Source organism: Engraulis encrasicolus, chromosome 19 (assembly GCF_034702125.1).
Source record: "Engraulis encrasicolus isolate BLACKSEA-1 chromosome 19, IST_EnEncr_1.0, whole genome shotgun sequence".
NCBI classification, from domain to species: domain Eukaryota; kingdom Metazoa; phylum Chordata; class Actinopteri; order Clupeiformes; family Engraulidae; genus Engraulis; species Engraulis encrasicolus.
In genome coordinates, this window is record NC_085875.1 from 24702116 (window position 1) to 24727025 (window position 24910).

At 43.5% G+C, this 24910-nt stretch overlaps 2 protein-coding genes across 2 annotated transcripts in view; one reads left to right on the top strand and one right to left on the bottom strand.

Moving 5' to 3' along the window:
• fam184aa (family with sequence similarity 184 member Aa) overlaps positions 1-3740 on the bottom strand; it is a 102282-nt gene extending 98542 nt beyond the window's left edge. The window contains exon 1 of the mRNA XM_063224097.1: positions 3073-3740. Coding sequence (XP_063080167.1) covers positions 3073-3255 — 183 coding nt within the window. The 5' untranslated portion in view covers positions 3256-3740. The remainder of the gene's footprint in view (positions 1-3072) is intronic.
• Positions 3741-7063: 3323 nt separating this feature from the next.
• LOC134435345 (synaptotagmin-like protein 2) lies at positions 7064-23288 on the top strand. Its single transcript, XM_063184244.1, has 12 exons — positions 7064-7447; positions 7910-8055; positions 8387-8456; positions 8720-8762; positions 8863-8905; positions 10842-13613; positions 15571-15632; positions 16745-16849; positions 17909-18081; positions 20789-20891; positions 21589-21750; positions 22500-23288. Exons 1-12 carry the CDS (start codon positions 7320-7322, stop codon positions 22626-22628), a joined length of 3936 nt encoding a protein of 1311 aa, XP_063040314.1. The 5' UTR covers positions 7064-7319; the 3' UTR covers positions 22629-23288.
• The last annotated feature ends 1622 nt before the right edge of the window (positions 23289-24910 follow it).

Here is a 24910-nt window from a genome sequence, read left to right on the forward strand (position 1 = left end):
CAACCTCCCAATCAAGCTTATTCTTTAATCAATCAATCAGTCTGTCAATTAATCAATCAACAGGTGGTAGATGACTGACAGGTGTCAACCAGTCAATCAATTAATCTACAGATAGAGTGACTGACTACAAGGACACTGGACATGCACCCAGTATCAGATTTATCACAAATTCACTACATATAACTCAACTGAAACCCTTCCACACTTGTCATGTTTCACGCTGAGGAACTCTATGTCCTATAGGGGTCAACTGGTCAGTAAATCAATCCATCAATCAATCAATCAAAAAATCAATCAATAAACCAATCAACTAATCAATCAATCGACAAAGGGGTATGGCTCATAAAAATACTGGAACTGTCATGCACATCTTGCCACACTTGGAAAGCACCTATCTCTTCATACCTCCTATACAGTACATCTCTGCACATAACCTTAGAGTAGATGACCTAGGCAGGGTGCTGTGACGCAGCACGCTAAGCCCCCCACATTTGGGCTTTCATTGCCCACGGGGACCCCGGTTCGAATCCGGCCAGGGTCATTTCTCGGCCTTACCCCATCTCTCTCTCACTATCGTTTCCTGTCTGTAATAATAAAGGCCAACCCCCCCCCCAAAAAAAAAGAGTAGAAATAAACAGGTAATCTAACCACTACTAAATATTGACTTAATTGCCATACACAACATATCAGAGACAGTCAAACGGCTTACATACACATGAGCAAAGGCCAATGTGTCTGCTCGCAGGTTCCAGATGTGCACAGAGGATGTGAAAGCTAATCTTTTCAGAGCCCATTGCACTCCATTTTACACGGGTCATCTCTGGTGCAAATAGGAAACGGAAGAAGCCACAGGTAGCATATAATGATGTATTTAGGATTTTGTTCAAGCACCTTATTTATAAAACAGTATATATTATATTTTATATATTATATGTGATATTATAGGCTATTTATAAGTGTATATAATAGCAATGTCCCCTCATTACATGCACCGTTGAGGAATGCCAACTTGCTGAGTCGAAAAACAGCAGAATAATTGCACTCTCAGACACTAATCAGAGTGATACAAGATGTTTCTCTTTACTGTGGGAACACTAATAGATGCTTGCATGTATGTTAATGGGTTGACGCTGTATTTGTGTTATACTAAACATCTTTTCTAGGTTTTTATGGGACCAATACGATTGAAAATATCTAAAATGCATATCTATACAACTCCAACACATTCAAATTCCAACACTGCTTAGAGGGGCTCAGGTGCTGAAGACATATCAGTGATGATATCGCCTAAACAAGACACCATCAGAGACAAATAGGGAGTGATTCGTCATGATAGACTTTGCATATAATTTTGTGTGCTTTCTTCAGTGTGCAACAATGTGACAGTAACTTACTGTACTTGTTTCAACTGTTACATTGTTACAGTACATTGCAGCACACTGAAGAAAATGCACAGTGAAACAAGCCTGCAAAAAAACAGAGGTTATGCAAGGTGCGACCTCTTTGATTCAATTTCTGTCAATCATTTGGGCTCTTGCTGATGTCTTCTCCTAGCTACTGACTTTACATACTGACTGTATAACCTTATGTGAATATACTCTCTATACAGTATTTATGTTATTTTTCTTTTACTTGTATATTTTCCAATCACATTTTCGATTCCTTTCTTTATGATATCTCTTGTATCATTAGGTTTTTCTATACGTTTACTATATTGATGTCATCGGTCATGCATCACCACCGAGACAAATTACATGTCATGTCCATCCCAACACACTTGCCAATAAACATGCTTCTAATTTCAATTGTCAGTTGTACCACAGCCCACAAACCGCATCCTCCTTGCATGACTGCTTCAAATGTTTGCATGACCTAAGGTCACGAATGCTCTAACATCACTTATAACCGAAATATTAAATAATGCATGTTGGCGTGTGTGTGTGTGTGTGTGTGTGTGTGTGTGTGTGTGTGTGTGTGTGTGTGTGCGTGCGTGTGTGTGTGTGTGTGTGTGTGTGTGTGTGTGTGTGTGTGTGTGTGTGTGTGTGTGTGTGTGTGTGTGTGTGTGTGTGTGTGTGTGTGTGTGTGTCTGCAGTGCATGAGCGTAACAAAACATGAATATGTTTACTGAAATTGCGAACAGACTTCAGGCAATCCTTAATCTTTAGAGAACACCTCGGTCTCTCTTCAGTTGAGATACAGTCCAAATGAAGCTCACAACGCCTGGAGCCTTTTCCTCTTGCATATCTTACATTTTGTTTTTGAAGACAGTCATGCAGTGCTGCCATTCCCCAGCGGTGAATTAACCTACTTTATTTACTGATGTGCTCATCACCAGGCTGGGATTAATACAACTTTGTTCTGTTGTATAATGCGATTATATACGTCAAGACAAGTTAAAGCCCTGGTCAGTTGATTACAAAATGCAGCTGTGTTGTGAAACTTGGAGAGAATAGTTTTTTGTTGGAGTACCCCTGCAGATATGCATTTTAAAGTCCATTATTATACATTAGCTACAAGTAAAGACAGAATAAATTACACTGTATAGGCTATGCAGTGTGCAGTGCATTCATATGAACCAATAGACTACAGGTCACAGGGTTAAATGAGCATAAGGTAAGGTATTTCAGATAATACAGGTGACACAAACAAATGCACTCATTTGTTGCACAAATGCACTCACTCGTTATTACCTCGCATTTGCATACAGCCAAAAGCAATGGACACAGCTTGGTGGCCAAGAGCTGCCCTCCAGTCCGACTTATAATGTGTGTGGTCTGATTTGAATAATTAAGTATCGCAGAGGAGGCAGCTGCCACACAGCGTCTGAAGAGTGCTTGTAACTAAGAGGCTTACTAGAAAAAGGACTAATCAGAGTGTGAATGGAAATGTCTGAATAAAGATTGTGCACGTCGACGGGCAAAATCATAGCGCACCAACAAATTAAGAGAGAATGGAAACAGGTCCTAAGACTGGTGGTGCAACACCTTCCAGGATCATAATAGTAGGCAACCTCCTGGTACGCACAGACTGCTGCACACGCACAGGCACACGCATACACAAACACACGCTCACCTTTGTTAGTTGTGCTATCTTTTTGCTCATTTTCAGATGCAGGTCCTGCGTGTACTCCATGGTCAGGGCAGTCTCGTAAAACACATTCGTCGACGGGGACGGATTATTCCCTAATCCAGCGGTGGAGGGGGGGTTGCCAGAAGCAGGGCTGTACTGCTGCTGCCAGCCTGCTCCCGTCGCCATCTTCACATCCAACCGCGCTGTCACAACAGGCAGCGAAGGATGCTTCTGAAGCGAGGAGGCTACGTTCTGTCCGCAGACATAGTTCTAGTGCCCTGCTGGTAAACGGCTGGTGAGCGTTGTGTCAACCCATGTAACTGCCGTGTAGGCTAACCGTTGTCCGCACTGCCCTCGTTTCGTTCCCACGCCTCACGCTGCCTTCGTTCCCTCCACAACCACAAACTCTGCTGCTGTACCGCCTCTCCACTAAACACGGTGGTTGCTCGGTTGCATGTTAGACAGAGGATGCTCAAGTGAGCCGCCCCCTTGATTAATACATAATTTACATTCGGAAGATGAAAAATCTGACGAGCGTCCGGAAAGATCACTGGTGGTGATGATGGGTACCCGCTGCCACTGCAGATCTTACGCACTGAATTTGGGGCTGACCAAAATAGCACAACCCTTGCACCAGTTTGCGAAAGACACTGAGCGATACAGCCTCGCTATATTCGGAGTCTGACTCTGGGGTAGCGGCTCAGAACCGACGCTCAGGATGCTCTAAATGGCACTTCGGCGCTCACTACGCATCTTGGTTAATGACGTCATGGCCCGGGCCCGGTGGGACCGAATCCCATAGCCCCCGGGTTGGCTTTGAAAGATCACGTCTGTCAGATTAGCGCTCTGGCATTTCTGTGACTTTTTATGAAACAGCTGCAGTTATCTTTCTGAGGAAATTCACGGACTGAAAATATGTTATTATTCCCAAGGCTTCAAGCTTCATATTTTATATGCATAGCCTATATGGCATTGGTTTATTGGATAAGGTATTGGGTAACAAATACTAGTTTGGTAATCTGCGTGTGTCACTTATGAATAGTAAATAGTAGGTCTATGATTATGTAAGACAGTCTCGTCAAGTAGAGCTATCTGTAAGGTGCCATCGTCTGGAGAAACCGCAGGACAAAGAACGTTGGACAAGAAAAAAAAAAAACATTGATCCAGGTTGTTGTAATAGAAGGCCACCTGGTGGTCATTCACCGTAATTTAATAAGCGTGAACTCCAGAATACATACACAATTCCTGTGAATTTCTTGGCATGCCTCAAAAAGCACACGACTTCAGCCATTGGAGAAGATCACCCATTGGAGAGTGATTGCCATTGTTCATGAATAAGGCCAATACACTTAACAGGCTTTGTAAAATAGGTAGGCCTACACTGCTGTATGTCTACCAGTTCTCTGAAGGTGGCTAGTTCACATTTCAAAATTATGTGTGCTTCCTCTAGGCCAGGGGTCGGGAACCTATGGCTCGCGAGCCACATGTGGCTCTTTTGGGAACTGCATGTGGCTCTCGGACAAACCTGTCATTTGTTTACTCAATAAGCCATGAATAATTTTGTTACGGCACTAAATTAAAAATGGACCTACTGAAATCGAAAAGTTAAGATAATATTCAAAATATAAAGTATGATCGCGCATTTAATCCATCCCAGGTCCGATCAGCTGAGCCAAGCACAGGCCTTCGACGAAGGCTACTGTACAGATATGAAAAACGCGTTTTTTTATTGGACAATGCCGTGCCAGCGCTGGGTCGTGTCGTGTGAGATAACATTCCATCCGTAATGCTTTACCTAAAGTTCAGCTGGCTAACGGTTGTATCCAAAACAAAGAAACTGTTCACGACCGTGCCATTATGATGGCAAATCAAGTGGAGGAAACGCAAGTGAGGGATATAAATGCAGCGCTGTACTTCTCCCTCGATTACAGGAAGAACTTTTGCTGAATCAACTGACGTAAGTCTTTCCCAGTTTAGTGTGATTGCGAGATAACTGGTGCCACAATGCGAAGGCAAACGTAGGGTTGCCATTCGTCCCTTGAAATACGGAATCGCCCTGTAGCCTATTTGGCGGTTAAATCATGCGTTCTGTATTGGGGACGCATGTCGGTAAGGGACGCGCTTTGTAGGGCATTTTCGCGAATTACTAAAAATAGACATGTCAGCCACATATCAACTGTAAAATGTTAACTATGTCAGCGCGACCAAGATGAGCATCCTGTCTTGAAGTTCTCTCTCCCTCCCTCCTCCCTCCTCATGCACCTTCCCTGTGTCTGTCTGATGGCTAGAATAGAAGCACCTCCGTCATTCTCATTGCTCATTGGCAACTCCGATGCATAAAAGATAGAAACTAAAGGTAATGCATGCGCGTGGCTTCTTAAATGCACATCAGCACATCTACAAGTAGTTTTAGTTCTTCTTTCGTAGCTCTCCCTTCTTGTTCCCAATGCAAGCGTTACTTTTATTCCCTTCTGTGCATGACAATTAGCATTAGAAATAATGGCGAAAATGGTATGGCTCTCACAAAAAATATTTTTTAAAAAATGGGCGTTTATGGCTCTCTCCACCAAAAAGGTTCCCGACCCCTGCTCTAGGCACACTGAATTGCCTCAACAATCCAAAATATCAGTGGTCTAAAAAGGCACTCCAGATGTTTGGCAGCATATTGGATAACGTTAACCACCCATAAGCAGCAAGGAATACATCACTCAGCCAGCTGGAATATTGGCATGTTTTACCTAGGGCTACTTATTAATTTATCCCTTCATTCATTCCTTCATTCCTTCATTCCTTCATTCCTTCATTCATTCATTCATTCATTCATTCATTCATTCGTTCGTTCGTGCATTCATTCATAGGCCTACGTTTAATTTGTGGAGCAAAAGTGCTGTGTGCTGACCAACCCTCTTGCACTGAATCTGTCTGACAGTAGCAGTAGGCCTATCGTTTACCAAATGTGATAGGCCTACAATAAGGCTGGATGTGCACACCAACTCTCCAAAACTACTAGGCCTATGTTACTATGTTTTATCTTCTATGTTGACATGAAAGTGAAAACAGACCATAACACTAAAAAAAACACCAACAGATCATACAGAGCATTAGGTTAAAACACAAGTGACACAATAGGGAGGTTTTTTAGGCCTACTGAAACTCTTAGGTCCACGCCCTCTGAGCAATTGTATTTGGGGAAGGTGGAGCAGTACTATGTGAATTTAATACCCTCTCACGTCTTCTGTGTGCAGCCCTGCTAGTCAGATGCGGTTACATTGGGCAACTCTGAAACGTGTTTGTGGCATGCAATGTGAGAGAAGTGGAGTTTTATGGGGAAGAAGTCTTTGTTTATTGCGCCGCTTATTGTTGCAGACCAAGAATATGATAGCCTATAGGCCTATCGCGACTTCTGGAGCTGACGACTAGATACAGTACGCATATAGCCTACATTTATTGCAACCATTGCTGGCACACAAGTAGATAGCCCAATGCCAGGGCATCATAATGGCAATAGTTATCCACCTGACAATCATCCGTCAACTGGATCAACATCTAATAATTCAAATGTCAGAGGTTCATAATTTACCAACGAGTATTCACAGTGTTTAGATGTGACTAAGAACTAAGAACAAAAACAAATTAATTTCTGTGGGTGGAGATTGATGTCCATTAGGCTGTCAGAAGAGGCGTAAGAAGAACTCTTTAGAAGTGATTACAAACACAGCGCTCAGCCATTATATAACAAAAATAACAAACATGGGCTTGGTTTGTGAGAGCACACATTAGGCTTTTCTCTGGGCGTTTACCAGGGTGATTGTTCAATGATTAACAAAAACACGGCTGTGAATCGCCTTGGGTTGCGATGCTTTTGGCTGTCAATGCTGCCACCTTGACAGGCAAGAAGTGAACCCTCTTGGAGTACCCATGCCCTACGCGTCAAGTGAACACTCAACCAATGAGCTTCAGTGCGTTCCGTTCAGTGAGCGTTCAGATAAAATATACAACTGTCTTCCTCCTAAAAACAAGACAAACCTGTTGCTCAACCGAGTCCACTGGCCGTGATCACAAGTTTGTTTCTATGACACGCGGTTTTTGGACACGACTTTTTGTGTTGTTGCATAGCATGCTCATCATGAACGCGTAACCACAGGGGTGGGTCCAGAAAGGGATTAGTGGGTTCTTGCTCTTGGTGGGGAAAGCGCCTCAGTCCAGTGTAGTACAGCGCCACGGGCAGAACAGGTGGACAGCAGGTTAGGATGAAGCCCAGCAGCGACTTCGCCGATCAGCTGGATTTGAGTTTTCTGTCAGCGGAGGAGGAAGCGGCGATCTTAAAAGTTTTACAGCGAGATGAAAACTTGAGGAAGCAAGACACGGGACGCGTGAGGTATGCTACTCGTCTCGAGCCACGAATATGGCAAACAAATTCGCCAAAGTCAAGATAACATCTTGTGGATATTTCTCTGTAAACTTCAAGCTGTCATTTTTCAGTAGATAGCCTGCTGTCGCTCAGACATCCAACCTCATTAGTGTGTGCGTCGTGTTGTCTGCGCAATTAATCAAAACTAAATCTGACTACATTGCAATGACTTGAACCGGAAAATTAAACGGTTGTCATATGCTACTGTATAATTTTTTCACCCTATCTTTAACAAACTGGGTGTAGGCCTATGCCAGTCTCAGATACCCAACAATGAAATTAGAGGAGCTGCAGAAGAGGAAGAAATAGACATAGCTCCACACACCATTGTCCTAAAATAAACAAGTTAGTCACAAGACACGTCTGTATGTATGATGGATGGGAAAGGTTTTACGCATGGATCAGGTGCAGCTCACTGTTCCGTTTCAGGCGGCTAAAGGCCAACGCGCCAGACCCCGAGCAGTTGAGGGTGTTGACGGGTGAATGGTTCGAGGACCTCAAAGCCAAACGCTATGGGCAGCCATGCGACATCACTGCTGTGGTCAAGTGCTCCATGCGGAAGAAAAAGACATCTGGTAGGTGACCCCGAATCCTCTGTTGTCAGTTGGGTACATTCATTCATTTGGTGCCAATCTGGTAAGAATGTAGAGTATTGTATTGTTGTTGTCTTTGATATTACTTAGCAGTATCAACGATATCAAACTCTAGCAGTATAAAATGGTACATTCATTCATTTGGTGCCAATCTGGTAAGAATGTAGAGTATTGTATTGTTGTTGTCTTTGATATTACTTAGCAGTATCAACGATATCAAACTCTAGCAGTATCAAATCTACTGTACCCAAGCTGCTGTTTTGAAGTAAATAAACATGGACTTGTGTGCATCCCATCATGCCAACCTCCACAGCCCCCAAGATCAACCCCTTCATGAACTACACTACACCAGAGGAAGATGACAAGGGAGGTCTCAACTCAAAGTACAGTAATATTTACACTAATCATCATGCACATCAGTGGGCTGTTTTACTTAACTGTAGTATGATAATCGCACCCGAGTCACATTATCATTGGCCACATAGTTTTGTTTACTCTAACACAAAATAAATCAGCTTAAATGTGTATGTAAATGTGAACTAACTGAGGTCTGTGTTTTGAAAGACATTAGAGATCGCAGCTGTTCACAGATCCTCTGTCTTGAGTAACATGCATGTGCCTGAAACAGATTTCTGTTATATTTTAGTCAGTTATCCGTCTCTAATCACCCTCCGGCTTTTACTGAAAAGGTTGGTTGATGAGAAACTTTTAATCTAATGCAAAACATTTCTCAATTCCAGCACACCTGAAGCGTTTGAAATAATTAATAGTATTTTCCTAACCCATTAGACATACCGGGAATACAACGATGAAGATTTCAATCTCAATTATGGTGGGTTGACTTTTAGAAAAAAAGACTGCTCTTATATACTTTATGATACTTTGCATACTGTATTTAATGTACTGAAATATGTAAAAGCACATTATACACACATACATGGATTATACAGTTGTGCTCATATGTTTACATACCCCAGCAGAATAAACGCTTTCTTCGCGATTTCTCACAAAATATGAAGGATTACACAAAACCTTTTTTTTCACTCATTGCTAGTGACTAGCTTAAGATATGCATTAGCAATATTCTGTGTTTACTCTTTCAAAAGCATGATCACAACCCAAACTACCCAAATGACCCTGTTCAAAAGTTTACATACCCTAGTTTCTGATGCTGAATATGGCCCTGTTTAACATCAGGGACCGCTCTAAATTGTTTGTGGTAGTTGTGGATAAGGCTCTTAATGTTCTCAGATGACAAAACAGCACATTCTTCCTGGCAGAATGGTTGTTTCCTTTAATATCTTTGGGTGTAATGCTGGAACCTCACATTTGAGGTTTCCCCTGAGTGGCTCAATGATGTTGAGATCAGGAGAGTGAGATGGTCGCTCAAAAACCTTCATTTTATTCTTTCTGAAGCTAATGACGGGTTGATTTGGCTTTCTGTGTCGAAATATTGTCATGTTGGCACCGTTGGAATTTCAATTCAGAAATGCAATATGAGGAGTTTGGTTGGAATCAAGCCAATGGGCAAGGGAATCATTGCATTGCAATGATCATTGCAAGGGAAATTGTTCAGGAGGCATAGGACAATCAAAAAATAACTTCAGGTGAAATATAGGACAACATGAAAAAATGTTTTAAACAGGAAAGAGGCACTTGAGGAAAGATGGGCTGTTGGGGGTTGCCAGGAGAAAGCCATTACCACAAAAATGCAAACATGTTATTTTGCATATGATACACCAAATAGCACAGTGAGAAGCATCAAAATGCCTGTGACAAAGTCATTTGGAAAAATGAGATCAATATGGAACTTTTTTAGGCCACTATTAACAGTACCATTTGGAGAACAGTCAATGGAGCCTATGATGAAAGTTACACCATACCCTTCTGTGAAACATGATCATGGACCACTGATTTCATGGGGACATTTGAGTTACAAATGCATTATACTTTTGATCCATACTCGCAGAATGATGAATACATTGCCCTGTGAAAAATACTGGAGGAAACTTGACACACATCAGCCTTGAAACTGCACATGGTCCATTGTTTGGACATGCCAACATGACAATATTTCAACACAGAAAGCCAAATCAACCCGTCACTAGCTTCAGAAAGAATAAAATGAAGTTTTTGAGCGACCGTCTCACTCTCCTGATCTCAACATCATTGAGCCATTCAGGGGAAACCTCAAATGTGAGGTTCCAGCAAGACACCCAAAAATATTATAGGAAACAACCATTCTGCCAGGAAGAATGTGCTGTTTTGTCATCTGAGAACATTAAGAGCCTTATCCACAACTACCACAAACAATTTAGAGCGGTCCCTGATGTTAAACAGGGCCATATTCAGCATTAGAAACTAGGGTATGTAAACTTTTGAACAGGGTCATTTGGGTAGTTTGGGTTGTGATCATGCTTTTGAAAGAGTAAACACAGAATATTGCTAATAAATATCTTAAGCTAGTCACTAGCAATGAGTGAAAAAAAAGGTTTTGTGTAATCCTTCATATTTTGTGAGAAATCGCGAAGAAAGCGTTTATTCTGCTGGGGTATGTAAACATAAGAGCACAACTGTACTATACATTAAACTACAGTATATGCAGGTCATTTAATGCTGAGGCCAGTTGTATGTACAGTACAGTACATGCGTAACTGATGCTTCCGCACAGATTGCTGTAAGTGAATACTTTGACTTCCTGATGAGAGCTTGTCAATCAGGGGCTGTCAATCAAAAGAATGAATGACAGGAGTTATCCTATCTTGCAGAGCCCACCCCCTCTGCTTTCAGTGGTGGCCAGAAATCACCCAGCTACCACCAAGAGGAGGACGCATGGGGAAGGAGGCAGCCTGCCGGAAAATCCACTAACCCTTTCCTGAGCGCACACACAGTCACCGACACACCTATCAGCACGGCCCCAGCTGCCAGCCCTCGGCCTGGTAATGATTCACCAGGAGCAAACGAATCGCCTCCTGCCGAGAGCAGCAGCAGCAGGACATTCGCATTCCTGCAGTCGCCTTTCAAGTCCTCCACCCCTCCCCCCTCCACTAAAGATGTGGACGGCAGCAAGAGGGTGTCCCTACCACCTGCTTTACGCAAAGGGACATCCGTGGAGGACAGCTGGGTGAAGATATCCGTCGAGCCCAACACGGCGGATCTGAATCAGGGAACAGGTCCGCTGTCTACAGGTACAGGGAGTGTTCGGTATGGGTATGGGGCCGAGGCTGAAATCGAGCCCCACACGAGCTGCTCGTCGTCTGACTCGGAGGAGTCGCAGGCTGTCCCTCGGACGCCTAGCGAGCCGGTGCTATTGAGCTACAATCCAAATGCCTCGGAGGACGAGGAGGAGAACATTCCTCACGTCGTCAGCGCCAGGCCGGTCCCTCGTCAGAGGTCGTTTGCAAAGGGGCCTCGTAACCTTGACCCTGACCTTGACACTGAAACACCTGAAGCAGCAGCAGCAGCAGCAGCAGCAGCAGCAGCAGTAGCAGCAGTAGCAGAAGACAAGGCCCTGTTTGGCCAGGCCTCAAGCTCGAGCTCGAGCTCCTCAACCACTGCACCGACGGAAACGGCGATAAGTTATGAAGTGGCTTCCTCCAGATCTCTATCTCCTGGACTCATTTCCTGCCACAGCAGCAGCAGCAGCAGCAGGGAGCATCAGTCTACAGGGGGCCATGATGACAGACGAGTGCGAGAGGAGGAAGAGGAAGCGAAGGAGAGAGAGAACGAGAGTGAGGGAGAGATCACACTGAAGAAGAAGCAGCCCCGCATGAACTTCTTTTATCAGTCACGAGGCACCTCAAACGACACACCAGCCACAGGTGGTGGTGGTGCAGGTGGTGCTGATGATAGCGGTAGTCGTGTTGAAGAATCTGAAAGAATTAAAGTGTCAGACCCACCACCACCACAAGATCCACATGCAAGTGCTTATGTGCCTTTCAAAATGGCCTCACGCTTAGAAGTGTCTGTGAAAGAGGGAGGAGAGAAAGGGAAAGCGGAAGAGACAGGTGCGAGTAGAGCTTTTGGTGTTGGCAGTAAGGCCTTCACGCCTCGCCAGCCAAATAAAAGTCTGTCGATAGAGAGCGAAGATTCTCCAAGAAACATCAGAGAGCCTGCTGTTGCTGTTGCTGTTGCTCAGCCTGCTGCTGCTCGCCCGGAACAGCCCGGAGAAGACAAATTGGATGATTTTTTCTGCAGCCCTCCCGAGACGGAGTATAAAATTCCAAAACTGAGCTCTCGCCTCCTTATTCATGCAGGGGATGAGATCGTTTGTAGTGATTTAAGCTACGCGCCGCCGTCAGGCGATGGGCGCCGTGCCAGCCAGAATGAAAACGAGAGAGTTGAAAGGGAAAACGTGTTTGAGGCTACAATCAGGCAAGATGAATTTGGAATGAATCAGAGGCAGGCGGATAGGGATAGGGAACCACCTGCAGCTGGCCAATCACCAACCACCCCACAACACACACAGAGATCAGGACACGACGGGCCTCATCTTGAGGTCAAGTCAGCGAGGGTACGTTTCTCACCCTTAGCTACAACAACAACAAAAACAACTTCAACAACAGTGGAGGACGAACAGGCAAGCACGCCTGCAAACTATCGCCTCTTTGAAAGCATGCAGTCAGGCCCTGCTGAAGAGGCCAGGAGAGGCGAGGGTTTAGCAGCAGAGGAGGAGGAGGAGGAAGAGGGTGATGTGGACGACGGGGGTGAGAAGGACATGTGGGCGGTGGAGGAGGACGAGGGGGGTGAGAAGCGGACGCCGTTCCTAATGAGGTCTCGTGTGGCCCGCAAGGTGCTGCCTTCGCGGTTTAGTGATGACCACATGACCAGGGGCCGGGATAGGGGACAGAGACAGGGACAGGGAGAGGGACAGGCCAGGGACCAGCTCTCACACTCAGCCCCAGAGGAAGTGACTGCCACTGGGGGAGGAATCGAAACGAGCCCTGACCTCCTCAAATACGACCACCAGGGAGACGAGTGGCGCCCCTCCACCTTCTCCGCCTCCTCCTCCGCCTCCAGGCCCCACAGGGTCACGTTTGGCATGGCGGAGGATTCTCTCACCCCCGTATCGACGCGTGCTGGCGTGGACTCTGAAGACACAGCAGTGACCGTCACCACCGTGCCCTCGGGCACAGCTGCAAGTGACACGAGTCTTAGCAGTAGCAGCGATTTCGAGGTGACAGAATTTAACTATAGAAAGCCCACCGTGCCTTCTGGGTTTGACAGGCAGGAAAAACATGAGAAGGATAATGATGGTGATGCGCGTACAACTGTAGAGTCTTCCACGTCAAGCAACCCCTTTCAAGTGTGGCGAGGAAACCCCTTTGTGCCAGCCATTGCCAGTGCCGGTGGTGGTGACCATGTGCGTGTGTCTGTGGAGGAGCCCGTGGCCCCTGAACATGTGTCCTCAAGTGTTGATGTGCGTCCTCTCATTAGGCCCGAGGACCAGCCCGAACCCACAAGCGTACAGATGGGAAGTTACAAAGTCCCCTCCATAGTCATCATGCCCTCCGAGACTCAGCATGTAGAGCTGAAAAAAGGTATGTAATACAAATGTGTAAATGTGCGTTGTACTGTAGTGTACACCATCAATGCTCACTTCTTGACCCTGCTTTTTTTTAGCCCATTTAAGCTTGATTATGCATACTGAACATATGCTGCCTTGACCTAGACGACTGGAGCAACAGTGTGCATGCAGGCTCTTGAGATTTGAGGGTTTTTTAAAATAAAAAATGTGGGTATATTAGAGCTGAAAGAACACATTCTAATACAAGATGGGGCTCTTAGCATTTAAATGCAACTTATTTCATGTTTTTATGTACTTCAGAAGCTATGATATTTAGGTTTTTATAAGCTGAGGGCAACCTTTCCCAAAAAAGGGCTTAGGCATTCAGCAGCCTTTTTTTTTTTGCAGGTGCCTTAGGCTTAAATGGATTAAACTGCTGACATGGCATTTTTTTTCAGAAGATTTTTGTGTGCCATTATGAATTTGTTGAGATTCCCCGAGGCCAATATTTTGTATCTGATGGTTTACTTTGATAACAAGCAAGCGGCAGGCCCGGCCATCTGTTAGGCTACAACTTGTGAGAGTGGTTTCCTTTTTCCTCCTGAGAGTGTTGCATTTCTCTGGCGTTTCATAGCCCTTGGCCCTGACACTCTAGGAGCAACACCAAAAAACACCACCCTACTTGGAACTGACACACCCTTTCATTGCCGCTCCCGTGTCATTTGTCATCCTCTGCTCTGTCCGTTTCTCTCCCAAAGACTTCCTAAATAGGGAGCCAGAGGAGTGAAGGAGTAGGCAGGGGCCGATCTAGCCATTTTGGGGCCCTAGGCGAAATATAAACATGGGGCCCTCAAAAGTCATTGTACTGATATAACATTCTGTGTTTTGGTGCAATCTCAGTGTTTAAGTGACAAATTAAGATCCAGCCTATTTTTGTGTGTGTTTTTGTGTTTACCGCGACTGGTGTGACAGTTGGGGCCCCTATGTAGGACAAATTTGATCTGGGCCCTAGGCAACTGCCTAGGTTTGCCTAATCATGGAAAGTCCGACTCTACGAGTAGGCAAACGAACGAGTGAGCGGGAGAGCTAGAAGACAAGACGAAACGAGACGCGAAGGGGCTTTCTTGATTAATGCCATCCTGAAAGCTCCTTCGGCCTGATTTGAATCCCTGCCTTGCGACATTCTTTGCCTTTTTAAACACAGTTCCCTCCAACCCCTTCCTCTACTCCGCTGTTTAAAACGGCATGACCTGAAAGCTAAAGTTGTGCTGAAAGCACACTCAGCAGGAGGGGGTGGTTTACAGGGACCTCTGTTGTTCACTAAGCATTGTATAGTACATTTGTATGGATTGCATGGGAATCACTGCCACCTCAAATTATTTATTGCTTTTAGTTCAAATCAATCCCCTTCATGCCGAGTCATCTATAAACTGACTGATTCATGAGACAACTTACAGTATACTGCATCAAAACGCAGTATAACTGTACACACACTTGTGTTGGCTATGTACTGTTAATGTATGTATACAACATGGGTACATGCTCACGTTTCCTGCGTGAGCATGCTTGGTTTTTTAATGCAGCATTGTTTTTTTTTTGTTCTTCGACATGTCTGAAAAGTTGTGGAGTTGAGTTTTGACTGGAAGTCCACTTTGTAGCACCTTTTTTCCCTCTGACTAAATCCCTTGCCCCTTGCTGCAGTATCAGTATCAGCATCAGTATGTTTCAAGAGGCAGTATTACAACTGTGTCATTAGTGTCTGTGACCCCACTTCGAACCCAAGAATATGAACCTACAATGAACCTACAATATCCAACCTACAGTAATAACAAGGCTTTGAAGACAATTTTCTCAGTTTCAGTGGTGGTGTAGTAGTTTCAGCACTTCGCATTTGTAAGGCAGTGTGCGCTGTCCCTTAAAAAATAAACTTAACTTTGTGTGTTCATATGAGAGTTATGCATATGAGTCTCTATTGTGTCTCTATTCTGTAGAGGGTGGGAAGTCCCCCATGCCCAAGGCTGTCAAGGGCATCGTTGCATCTGCAGAGGGCGAGGTGGGTGTGCCATCCAGGCTAAGCATCTCACATACTCCCATTACTCAGCAACATGTTTCTGTTATTTGGAGAGTTATTTTTAAGCTGTACTTTTTACATTTACACACACACACACACACACACACACACACACACACACACACACACACACACACACACTTGTATGTGCAATATTTGTCTCTCATGTTAAACATCACTCATGATAAGTCATAAACGTTTGTGCATATGTGTGCATCTGATATGCAGATTTTTATACATATATTTTTAAACTGATTCATTAAATTTTTCTTTTACTATGTGCATTTCTGTGTCAGGTGAACTGAATTTTATGTAGAAGTAATGACCATGTGTAGGTAAAGCTTTCTACTGTATGCATGAGCCCTATCCCTAACCCTATCCACTGTGTTTAGTGGATTGTATGCACCATATGTCTCTGTACAGTTGTGTAAATACTGCCTTGACTGTATAAATGCACGGTACAAAGCATGCTACGTTGTGTGTGTGTGTGTGTGTGTGTGTGTGTATGTCTGTCTGTCTGTCTGTCTGTCTGTCTGTCTGTCTGTCTGTCTGTCTGTCTGTCTGTCTGTCTGTCTGTCTGTCTGTGACCACCAAATTGTAGCTGACTGGCTTTTTATGTTATGTAATGGCTGTGTTTACCGCAAATGGAAAATGACTATAGCATGTTCAAGGGTGCTTCAGTGATGCGTTGCATGTCTGTGGCACGTTCATTATTAATGACTTGTGTTTTGTACAATAACCAGATCTGTTGCATGACTAGACACCTGTGGTGCAAGTGTGTGTATGTGTGTGTGTGTATGTGCGTGCGTGCGTGTGTGTTTGAGAAAGCGAGAGACAGATGTGTGTTTGACAAGTGCTGGTCGTAACTTTGTGTGTGTGTGTGTGTGTGTGCGTGCGTGTGTGCATGTTTGAGAGAGCGAGAGACAGATGTGTGTTTGACAAGTGCTGGTCGTAACTGTTTGTGTGTGTGTGTGTGTGCATGCATGTGTGCGTGTTTGAGAGAGCGACAGACAGATGTGTGTTTGACAAGTGCTGGTCATAACTTTGTGTGTGTGTGTGTGTGTGTGCGCGCACACGTGCGCAATGTGTTTCAGGATGACACGTTGGACACAGACGATGATGACCAGAGCTCAGTGTCCAGTTTTGGCTCCGATCTCTCTGGCAGGAAGAATCACCTCGGCAATAAATCCTTCGCAGGGGTGACTATCAAATTTATATACTAATAAAATATGAAGAGCTGTTTTATAAAAGTCACTGAAATACAATTTTAATAAAGATAATTTTATGACAGCATCAGAAAAATTGGAACAGAGTTAATCTTACCTGACATTTCCGCCACAAATCCAACATTTAAACACTGATTTACACAATATTATCAGAGAAAGAAACTTAAAAACCCGTTCGAATTGAGGTGTGCAATAAGCGCTCAATGATAAACTCATATAAATATTACATAAAAATATAAATAGAGTGTACTACAGAGAGTTTATAAGTTCATTTGAATTTGTACTTTAAAACTCTTGAATGCTTCCTGAAGAATCAAGGCTAAACTGTTGTATTCACACTATTTTTTTAAGGCTGGGGTTTTTGTGAAGGAAGCGTTTGTTATGAACTCTTCATATATTCCCATATAAGGCAATTGGTGGAGTATTATGCGAACAAATAGTCTTTGACTGATGTTTTAATCACATTGTGTTGCACAGGGACAGGGCTTCAGAGCAGATCCGTTCTTTCGTAAAACATTATCATATAGATGTTGCAATGGGTAGGAATGAAGGTTTTCATATACATAATATCACTGAACCACATCAATGCTATCAGAGAAAAAGTATGTTTGTTTAATCTGGCAATGACGTTGAGATGTGGAACAATTTGAGAAATGCATTACTTTGTTGCTTCAGGCAGGGCTGGGGATAAGATAAGACGTTAATAAATGCTGTGTTTGTTCTGTGACACAAATGGAGTTGCGTTCCTCCTAGAATAACAACTAGAACAGAACCTGTCACTCACATCTGTACACAAACGTGCGTGTGTGTCTGCATCTGTGTGTCTGTGTGTCTTTGTTGTGATTGTGGTGCTGGCGCGCTGGTGCAGGGAGGCAGTTGGCAAGGGGAGGGTTACACACACACACACACACACACACACACACACACACACACACACATACACACACGGCATAGTACTAGTACTGTACTGTACACGTGTGAGCTCCTGCCTGGGTTTGCTGTGATTATCCTGATTCCCGATCCTGTCCACAGCGCACAGGCAGTCTGCTGAGCATCTACAGTGAGGCGGGCGACTTTGGGAACGTGGTGGTGCAGGGAGCGGTGGAGTTCGCCATGATGTACAGTCCAGCGGAGGAGCTCATCATCATGGTGGAACAGTGTCAGGACCTCGCCCACGGCAACGCTCGCAAACAACGCACAGACCCGTGAGTCATCATCATCATCATCATCAACAAAACCGCCATCAGTACTAATGTCAAATTCATAAGCAACACACTCATACAGACATGCGAGTTCCATTAACACTGGTGGTGTCAACAATAATCGATTCGGCGATCCAATGCAATGCGGGGCATGGACGATCCAATTCAATGCGGCAAGTTCCAGAATCGATGCGGCAAATTTTTGGACTTTCAATTACTTCCGTGGATATTTCGGGGAGCAAATGAATGTTAAATTAAATAAAAGCACTTCAAAGCATTGAGAACTGCAAGACTGATCCAGAAAACAGCCAATAAATTGTTGCTCAGTATCCGACTACTTGTACTTGTATTGCCTCATCATGACTGATGAAACATTTGCTTTGCTTTCAGTAGAAATGTAATGCATTGCAATGCATTGTAGAATTGAATCGGATCAAATTGAATCGAATCGAATCGAATAGAATTGCTACCTCCCGAATCGTAATCGAATCGAATCGTGAGGACAGTGCCTATGCACACCACTAATAAACACAATAGTCATCCATGATCCATATCATCAAAAATATCATCGATACACCATCATCAATGCACTCACAGGCAACGTATAAACCCGTGAGAGCACTTCACCAAACACAACAGAAGCAATAACAACTAGAAATGCACTCAGAGAGTGTAGACCTCCGCCAAGGTTTGATAGAACATTTGACTATGGTACACCCTATTTTTTTATTTTAAGCCTTTCTGCCTTCTTTTGGTTGAGTTAGAAACTGGAATGTCAAAAATCGCCCTGTCACACAATTCAATTTGCAGTCAGGGCGTCTAGGCTAGCAATGGTGGAGAATCTTTTTTAAAATCCTGGTTCCGGTTTGTGATCCAGATCACCACCAAAATCGAATCACTTGTTCCATTGGTCATTTCCAACAACTCCACAAAGTTTCATCCAAATCCGTTCATGACTTTTTGAGTTATCCTGCTGACAAACAAACAAACAGACAGACAGACAGACAGACAGACAGACAGACAAACCAACTCGACCGAAAACATAACCCCCTTGGTGGAGGTAATAATCATACTGACATCAAATATATGTGTATATCAATAAGTGTCACATATCCATCAACCATCACCGATACTAACTGACATCAAATATAGTACAGAATATTACATCAGTGTCAGGACCTGGCCTATGGCAATGCAAACAAACCACACACAGACCCATGAGCTCCTACACAGACACATTAGGCATCCATGTCATCACAAACATTAAGTTATCACCAAAACAGGTTATGGGCCTACTAACATTTTGCCAGGAGCTCATCTATGGCAGCGCTCATAACAGTGCACAGACCCGTAAAGCTCTGAAATAGACACAGGAGCCTACAGTAATCATCCATGTCATCAAAACTACAAGTTATCAGTCATGAATTATCAAAAGCATCAATACTGACATCGTGCATACCAATTCATAGAAATCGAATTCATATTCATATTGAAATCAAAATACCGGTATTAATAAAAAATCGTACCTATTAGTAGCTTGAAGAATATATGAATAACAGTAGCTTGAATAATAATTCAAACCAGTCCTTCATCAATAATTCTCAAACCAATACATTATCTTAACTAGAACGGGCACTCGGTAGAGCGCAAACCTTTGCCTACGCCACTTATTTTTTTCTGGCCATCTTCAGAGAATGGGGCATAACATTCTCCAAATTTTGGTGTTAGGTTCATATAAATCGGACCGTAATATCGCAATATTACATTTTTGGCCCATTCTTGTCCTCTTATTCAATTCAGCATGCACACGTTGTTCTGGCATATAGTGCTTGACAAAGAAAAACGTTTTTGACCTTTTCGTGACCTTGACCTTTGACCCAAGCACTCCCAAAAAGTAATCGATTGTTCCTTGGGTCATGACCAATCATCCCACTAAATTTCATAAAAATCGGCTCAATTTACGTTTTTGACCTTTTCGTGACCTTGACCTTGACCTTTGACCCAATCACTCCCAAAAAGTAATCGATTGTTCCTTGGGTCATGACCAATCATCCCACTAAATTTCATAAAAATAGGCTCAGTTCTGTCTGAGTTATACGAAGTACAAACAAAACAAACATATTCACAAATAAATAAATAAATAAATACACAGCGGTCAAAACATAACCTTCGCGACAAAGTCGGCGAAGGTAATAATTTCAAATATTTAGCATCTATCTACTCAGTAGAGTATTAGTATTAGTTCTCTACTCAGTAGAGGATTCTATTGTATGTTGCTTCAAGTTTAAGTGGATTTTGAATTTGCTTTATTGTTTTATTATCTCTGTGGCATGGCTTGGTGGTAACCTGCCTTGCTAGCACGATTCATGGTTTCCTGCTTCCCAAAAGCAATTTTTACCAAATGCTGCCGTGTGCAGCTGTCGTCAAAAGCGCTTTAATTGGCCCTACCGTGGCCATCTGGTAGGTCACTCGACTGCCATGCGGCTGACCCGGGTTCGATTCCCGGCCCGGGTCCTTTGCTGATCCCTCCCCGTCTCTCTCTCCCACTCATTTCCTGTCCTACTCTTCACTATCCTGTCCTAATAAAGTTGACCCCCCCCCCCCCAAAAAAAAGTATATAAAAAAAAGAAAACACAATTACAGTAATGTACTTTATGTAATTAAGTATCACATTTGTTTACAATAAGGTGTGTCCTTTTGTCCTTGGCAGGTATGTGAAGACCTACCTCCATCCAGACAAATTCCGACGTACAAAGAGGAAGACCTCCATTAAGAAACAGACGACCAACCCGGTCTTTGTTGAATCGCTCAGGGTGTGTACTGCACCGCAATTGCACAAAGCCATCAGGGCAGAGTAGAGTAGAGTGCCATGTTTGGGATCCTGTGTACACACACTGAGTGCATTCCAATATGTGACCTTGCGTCCTCCACTTGGGCTTGTGGCCTCCCGTTTTGATGATGCCCCGCCTCCGTGGAGAAAACAATTAAGTTTCCCTGCTGTCAGCCTAGCCAAAACATTTTTGGTGAACTATTCTTCATTTACCATCCTGTTTGAAAATGAGAAAATTACTTTACAATTGAGCTTTGGCGAGATATTGAAATACGTATAAGGCTGTTGTCAGTGATGTCATCACGACCTATTACTCCCTGGTATGAGGCCACAAGGAGAAGTGGAGGAAGCAAGGTCGCATATTGGAACTCACACACAGACTGCGTGTTGACCCACTTTGTCCTTTAACTTTTTTTTGCTGTACTGTACCTGTTGTTGACACAGCGAGTGTGGCACAGTCTGATAAAGGGCGTATTGCAACATACTCCCATGTTCTTTTCTCACCAGGACATGAATGCACTTTCTCACCACCACGTGGTGTATATATGTTGTTTTTATCGGTAACACTTTACAATAAGGGTACATGAATGATATTGGAATTATGTTGGAAGTAATGTATGATTTATGGTAAATTACCACATGACTTATATTACCTTTTTTTCTCCTTTTCCTCCAATCAGTACAAAATTAAAAAGAGAGAACTGCACGACAAGACGCTGAATCTGTCAGTGTGGCACAATGACTCGAGGGGCAGGAATGTGTTCTTGGGGCAGGTGGAGCTCGACCTGAACACCTGGGATTGGGGACACGAGGCTCTAACGTGGTACAATCTCCAGCCCAAGGTACGGCATCACTTGGTCTCATATTCAGCTTTCTTTATAAGGCAAGTGACTGTATTTGATCACTTCCAATTACTTGCACACCTATCATAAATGCCTCTGCCATGCCTCTCTACAAGGGTGTACACCCAAGTGGGCTATATCAAATTAATCAGGAGAAATCGGGCTTTCAGATAGATAGTCACATCTTGACATTCGACCAATCAGCAGTGGGCTTGAGCCTGTCAAACTTTTTTTTTCACTCGGGAGCAGACATTTGTGTGCCCTATAAAGGGTTAAGACAGGCTCTCACCTGGTACAATATCCAGCCCAAGGTGAGGCATCACGCGTTGTGGTATGTTGTCACCTGATTAAAACGGTCAGGCCAAGGTAGGCCTTCAACAAGTGTAGTAGTTATTATCCCAAGGTATTGTAAGCTCACCTTGTATAATACCCAGCCCAAGGCAAATATTACAAGCCTTAATCACACAACCATGTGATATCCAGGAGTGAGGCCTTGCCATGTCATTAGTAATACATTAATTAATATAGTATTTAATGTACTGTAAGTAATTTGAGATCTGTGGTTGTTTTGTTAAAAGTTTTCAAGTTCTTAGCAAATAACTGTACAAAACAAAAATGCCTGAATTAATTGGCAGTATTTCACTACTATTCGTGCCACCATAAAACAATGGAAATATTGTTCTAATTCTGTAAATAATCTTCAGTTTAGTTTTTTAAACCTATGTTTGTTTTTTTTTATTTGCTGGCAGGGTGGAGATGCACATGAATCTCAGGACTATCGAGGAACACTGTTTGTGGCCGTGAAATATGTTCCTCCAGCCAGCACAGGTAAACTTTTATTATCTCACACCCACCTTATTGGGCTAACCTTAATCTAATATCGACCTAATTCACCTTTAACAAGCTGAGGAAGAGTGTTCTCTTCCAAGATGGTTTTCCTTCATAACAAAACTAATGCTAGTTATGTACAATAACATTGTTTTACCTAGGGACTTTGTGAAAAATGATGATGGGTGTTACTGACATTTTTCACCAAAACGCCAGCCACACATCCTCCCTACACTCGCATACACTTCCCGACACGCACAGACCCTTACATTGACACGCAAGCGCACTTGCGCACACACATAGACCCAGACACCTGTTAGCATCGCCTACACACCTCAGCCAAACTTTTGCCTTTTACCGCGCCTATCGCGAAAATGCACACATGTAACAAACACACATATTCCTCAGTTAAACATGAATACTGATTGGTTTGCTGTATGTCCAATCAGTATTCTCCTGCAGATTGTGAGCCCTTCAAAAGGGCAGGGGTTTTCATTTGTGCTAGAGAGGGCCAGGGGAAAGCATGCTTGCTGTGAAGCTGTGCAGAGAAGTAATTGCAAACAAAGTGCTATTGAAAAAGTTATTGAAAGTCTTTTGTTGTAGTTATATTTGAGTTGCCTGATTGAGACCGGTTTTCTTTTTCGTTTATTCTCAGTTTTTGTTTTCTCTTTTTGTTAAGTCACTTACTGCACTGTAAATAAACTCGCACCCGCTTCACTTTTGTTTTGGGTTGCCTAGTCGTTCTTCTTGCGGTCATCCTGATATGAGAGAGGGGTGGTCAAGGCTCAATCTCACAGACTTTTTCTATTGGTTTTCCCTGATTATGTAACTCGCTTTGAATAAAGGCTAAAACTAATGTCATGTGATGGCATTCTGTTTCTAGTGGCAGGAGAAGGTAGTTAAGCATTGTGAAATGGGCGATCTCATGTCTTTCAGTTTGTTGGGACTGTGAGTGAGTGTATTTTAGCTAAGTCTACAGTCAGAACTGTGATGGCTCATTTGTACCATCTCTATTGCTCCTCCAGGGGCGCCAAGATCCAACACAGGAGAGGTACATGTGTGGCTGAAGGAGGCCAAAGACCTGTGTCAACTCAAGTCCATAACGTGACTCCTTTGTCAAGTGGTGAGGGTGACTTTGTACTCGATGACATCTTCATTTATTATTGTTCTTAATGGAAAAGTCCACCTTTTTGATTTTCACATATTAGCATGGAATTTCCAGGATTATTCATGAATGTGGGCCTATTCATTCTTTTTACCTCCGCCAAGGAGGTAATGTTTTCGGTTGCCCGTTTGGTACTGTCTGTCTGTCTGTCTGTCCGTCTGTAGTGTTTGTGTGTCTGTTTGTTTGTTTGTTTGTTTGTTTTGTCAGCAGCATAACTCAAAAACTAATCAACTGATTTGGATGAAACTTTGTGGAGTTGTTGATATGGACCAATGGAACAGGTGATTATAATTCTTGGTGGTGATCCGGAACGGATTAAAGATTCTGTTAGTAGGATAACTCACAAACTAAATCAACTGATCTTTGGATGAAACTTTGTCGGAGATGTTAGTAATGGACCCAAGGCAACAATTGATTTAAAAATGTCTGGCGATGAACCGGATTCAACGAACCAGAACGAGGGACTTTTCAAAGATTCTTCCCACCATTCTAGATGCCCCTTAGTGGACCAAATTGAATTAGGAGGGACCAATTTGAATTTGCGGGGAAAACAAGCACGCAAAAACAAGGCAGAAAGACTTACGGTGTAACGATGGTCAACACTGTATCTAGCAGCTTCCTTGGCGGAGGTCTGGCGACTCTCTTGGAGTGCTTCTAGTCTCCTCAGTGTTTTCAGTACTCCTGGATCAGATATTTATTAGCATATCTTAGCATCATATTTGGAAGTAAAATGGGCAGCATTAGCATTAGTGGCTTGGTGCTAATTCTAGCCCATGCTAAGCTATGCAAATCATTCTGATCCACGAAATTGTGCTCGAGTTGAGTACTGAAAACACCTGAGAAGAAAATTATATGCACCTTCATGAATAATGCTTGGGACTAAATGCTTACAGCAAAATATGTGGAAATCAGTAAAAAATGGGTGGGACTGTTCCCTTTAAAGGTTTAGTTTGGGAGGAGGCACGCGAAGTGATTGACAGCTTTGATCCTATTCGCCTACTTTCTCACAGATTTAATCCTCCTACTATTCACTGGTCGTGCACGGAAGGGGCTCTTTGAGTTGATCCACCTCCTCCCCAAAACTCATTTCACCAGTTGGTCCCACTCTACCATCCCTCTACATCACAGGTGGGAGCGTATCTCATCCGCATGGATCTCTGCTCACAG

What these genes read in the sequence shown, in the direction of transcription:
- LOC134435345 (XM_063184244.1), top strand. Translation starts at nt 7,320, where the DNA reads ATGAAGCCCAGCAGCGACTTCGCCGATCAGCTGGATTTGAGTTTTCTG. An exon ending in CTCCGGCTTTTACTGAAAAG is followed by an intron (nt 8,763 to 8,862) that starts GTTGGTTGATGA and finishes CTAACCCATTAG; the next exon opens with ACATACCGGGAATACAACGA. An exon ending in CGCAAACAACGCACAGACCC is followed by an intron (nt 18,082 to 20,788) that starts GTGAGTCATCAT and finishes TGTCCTTGGCAG; the next exon opens with GTATGTGAAGACCTACCTCC.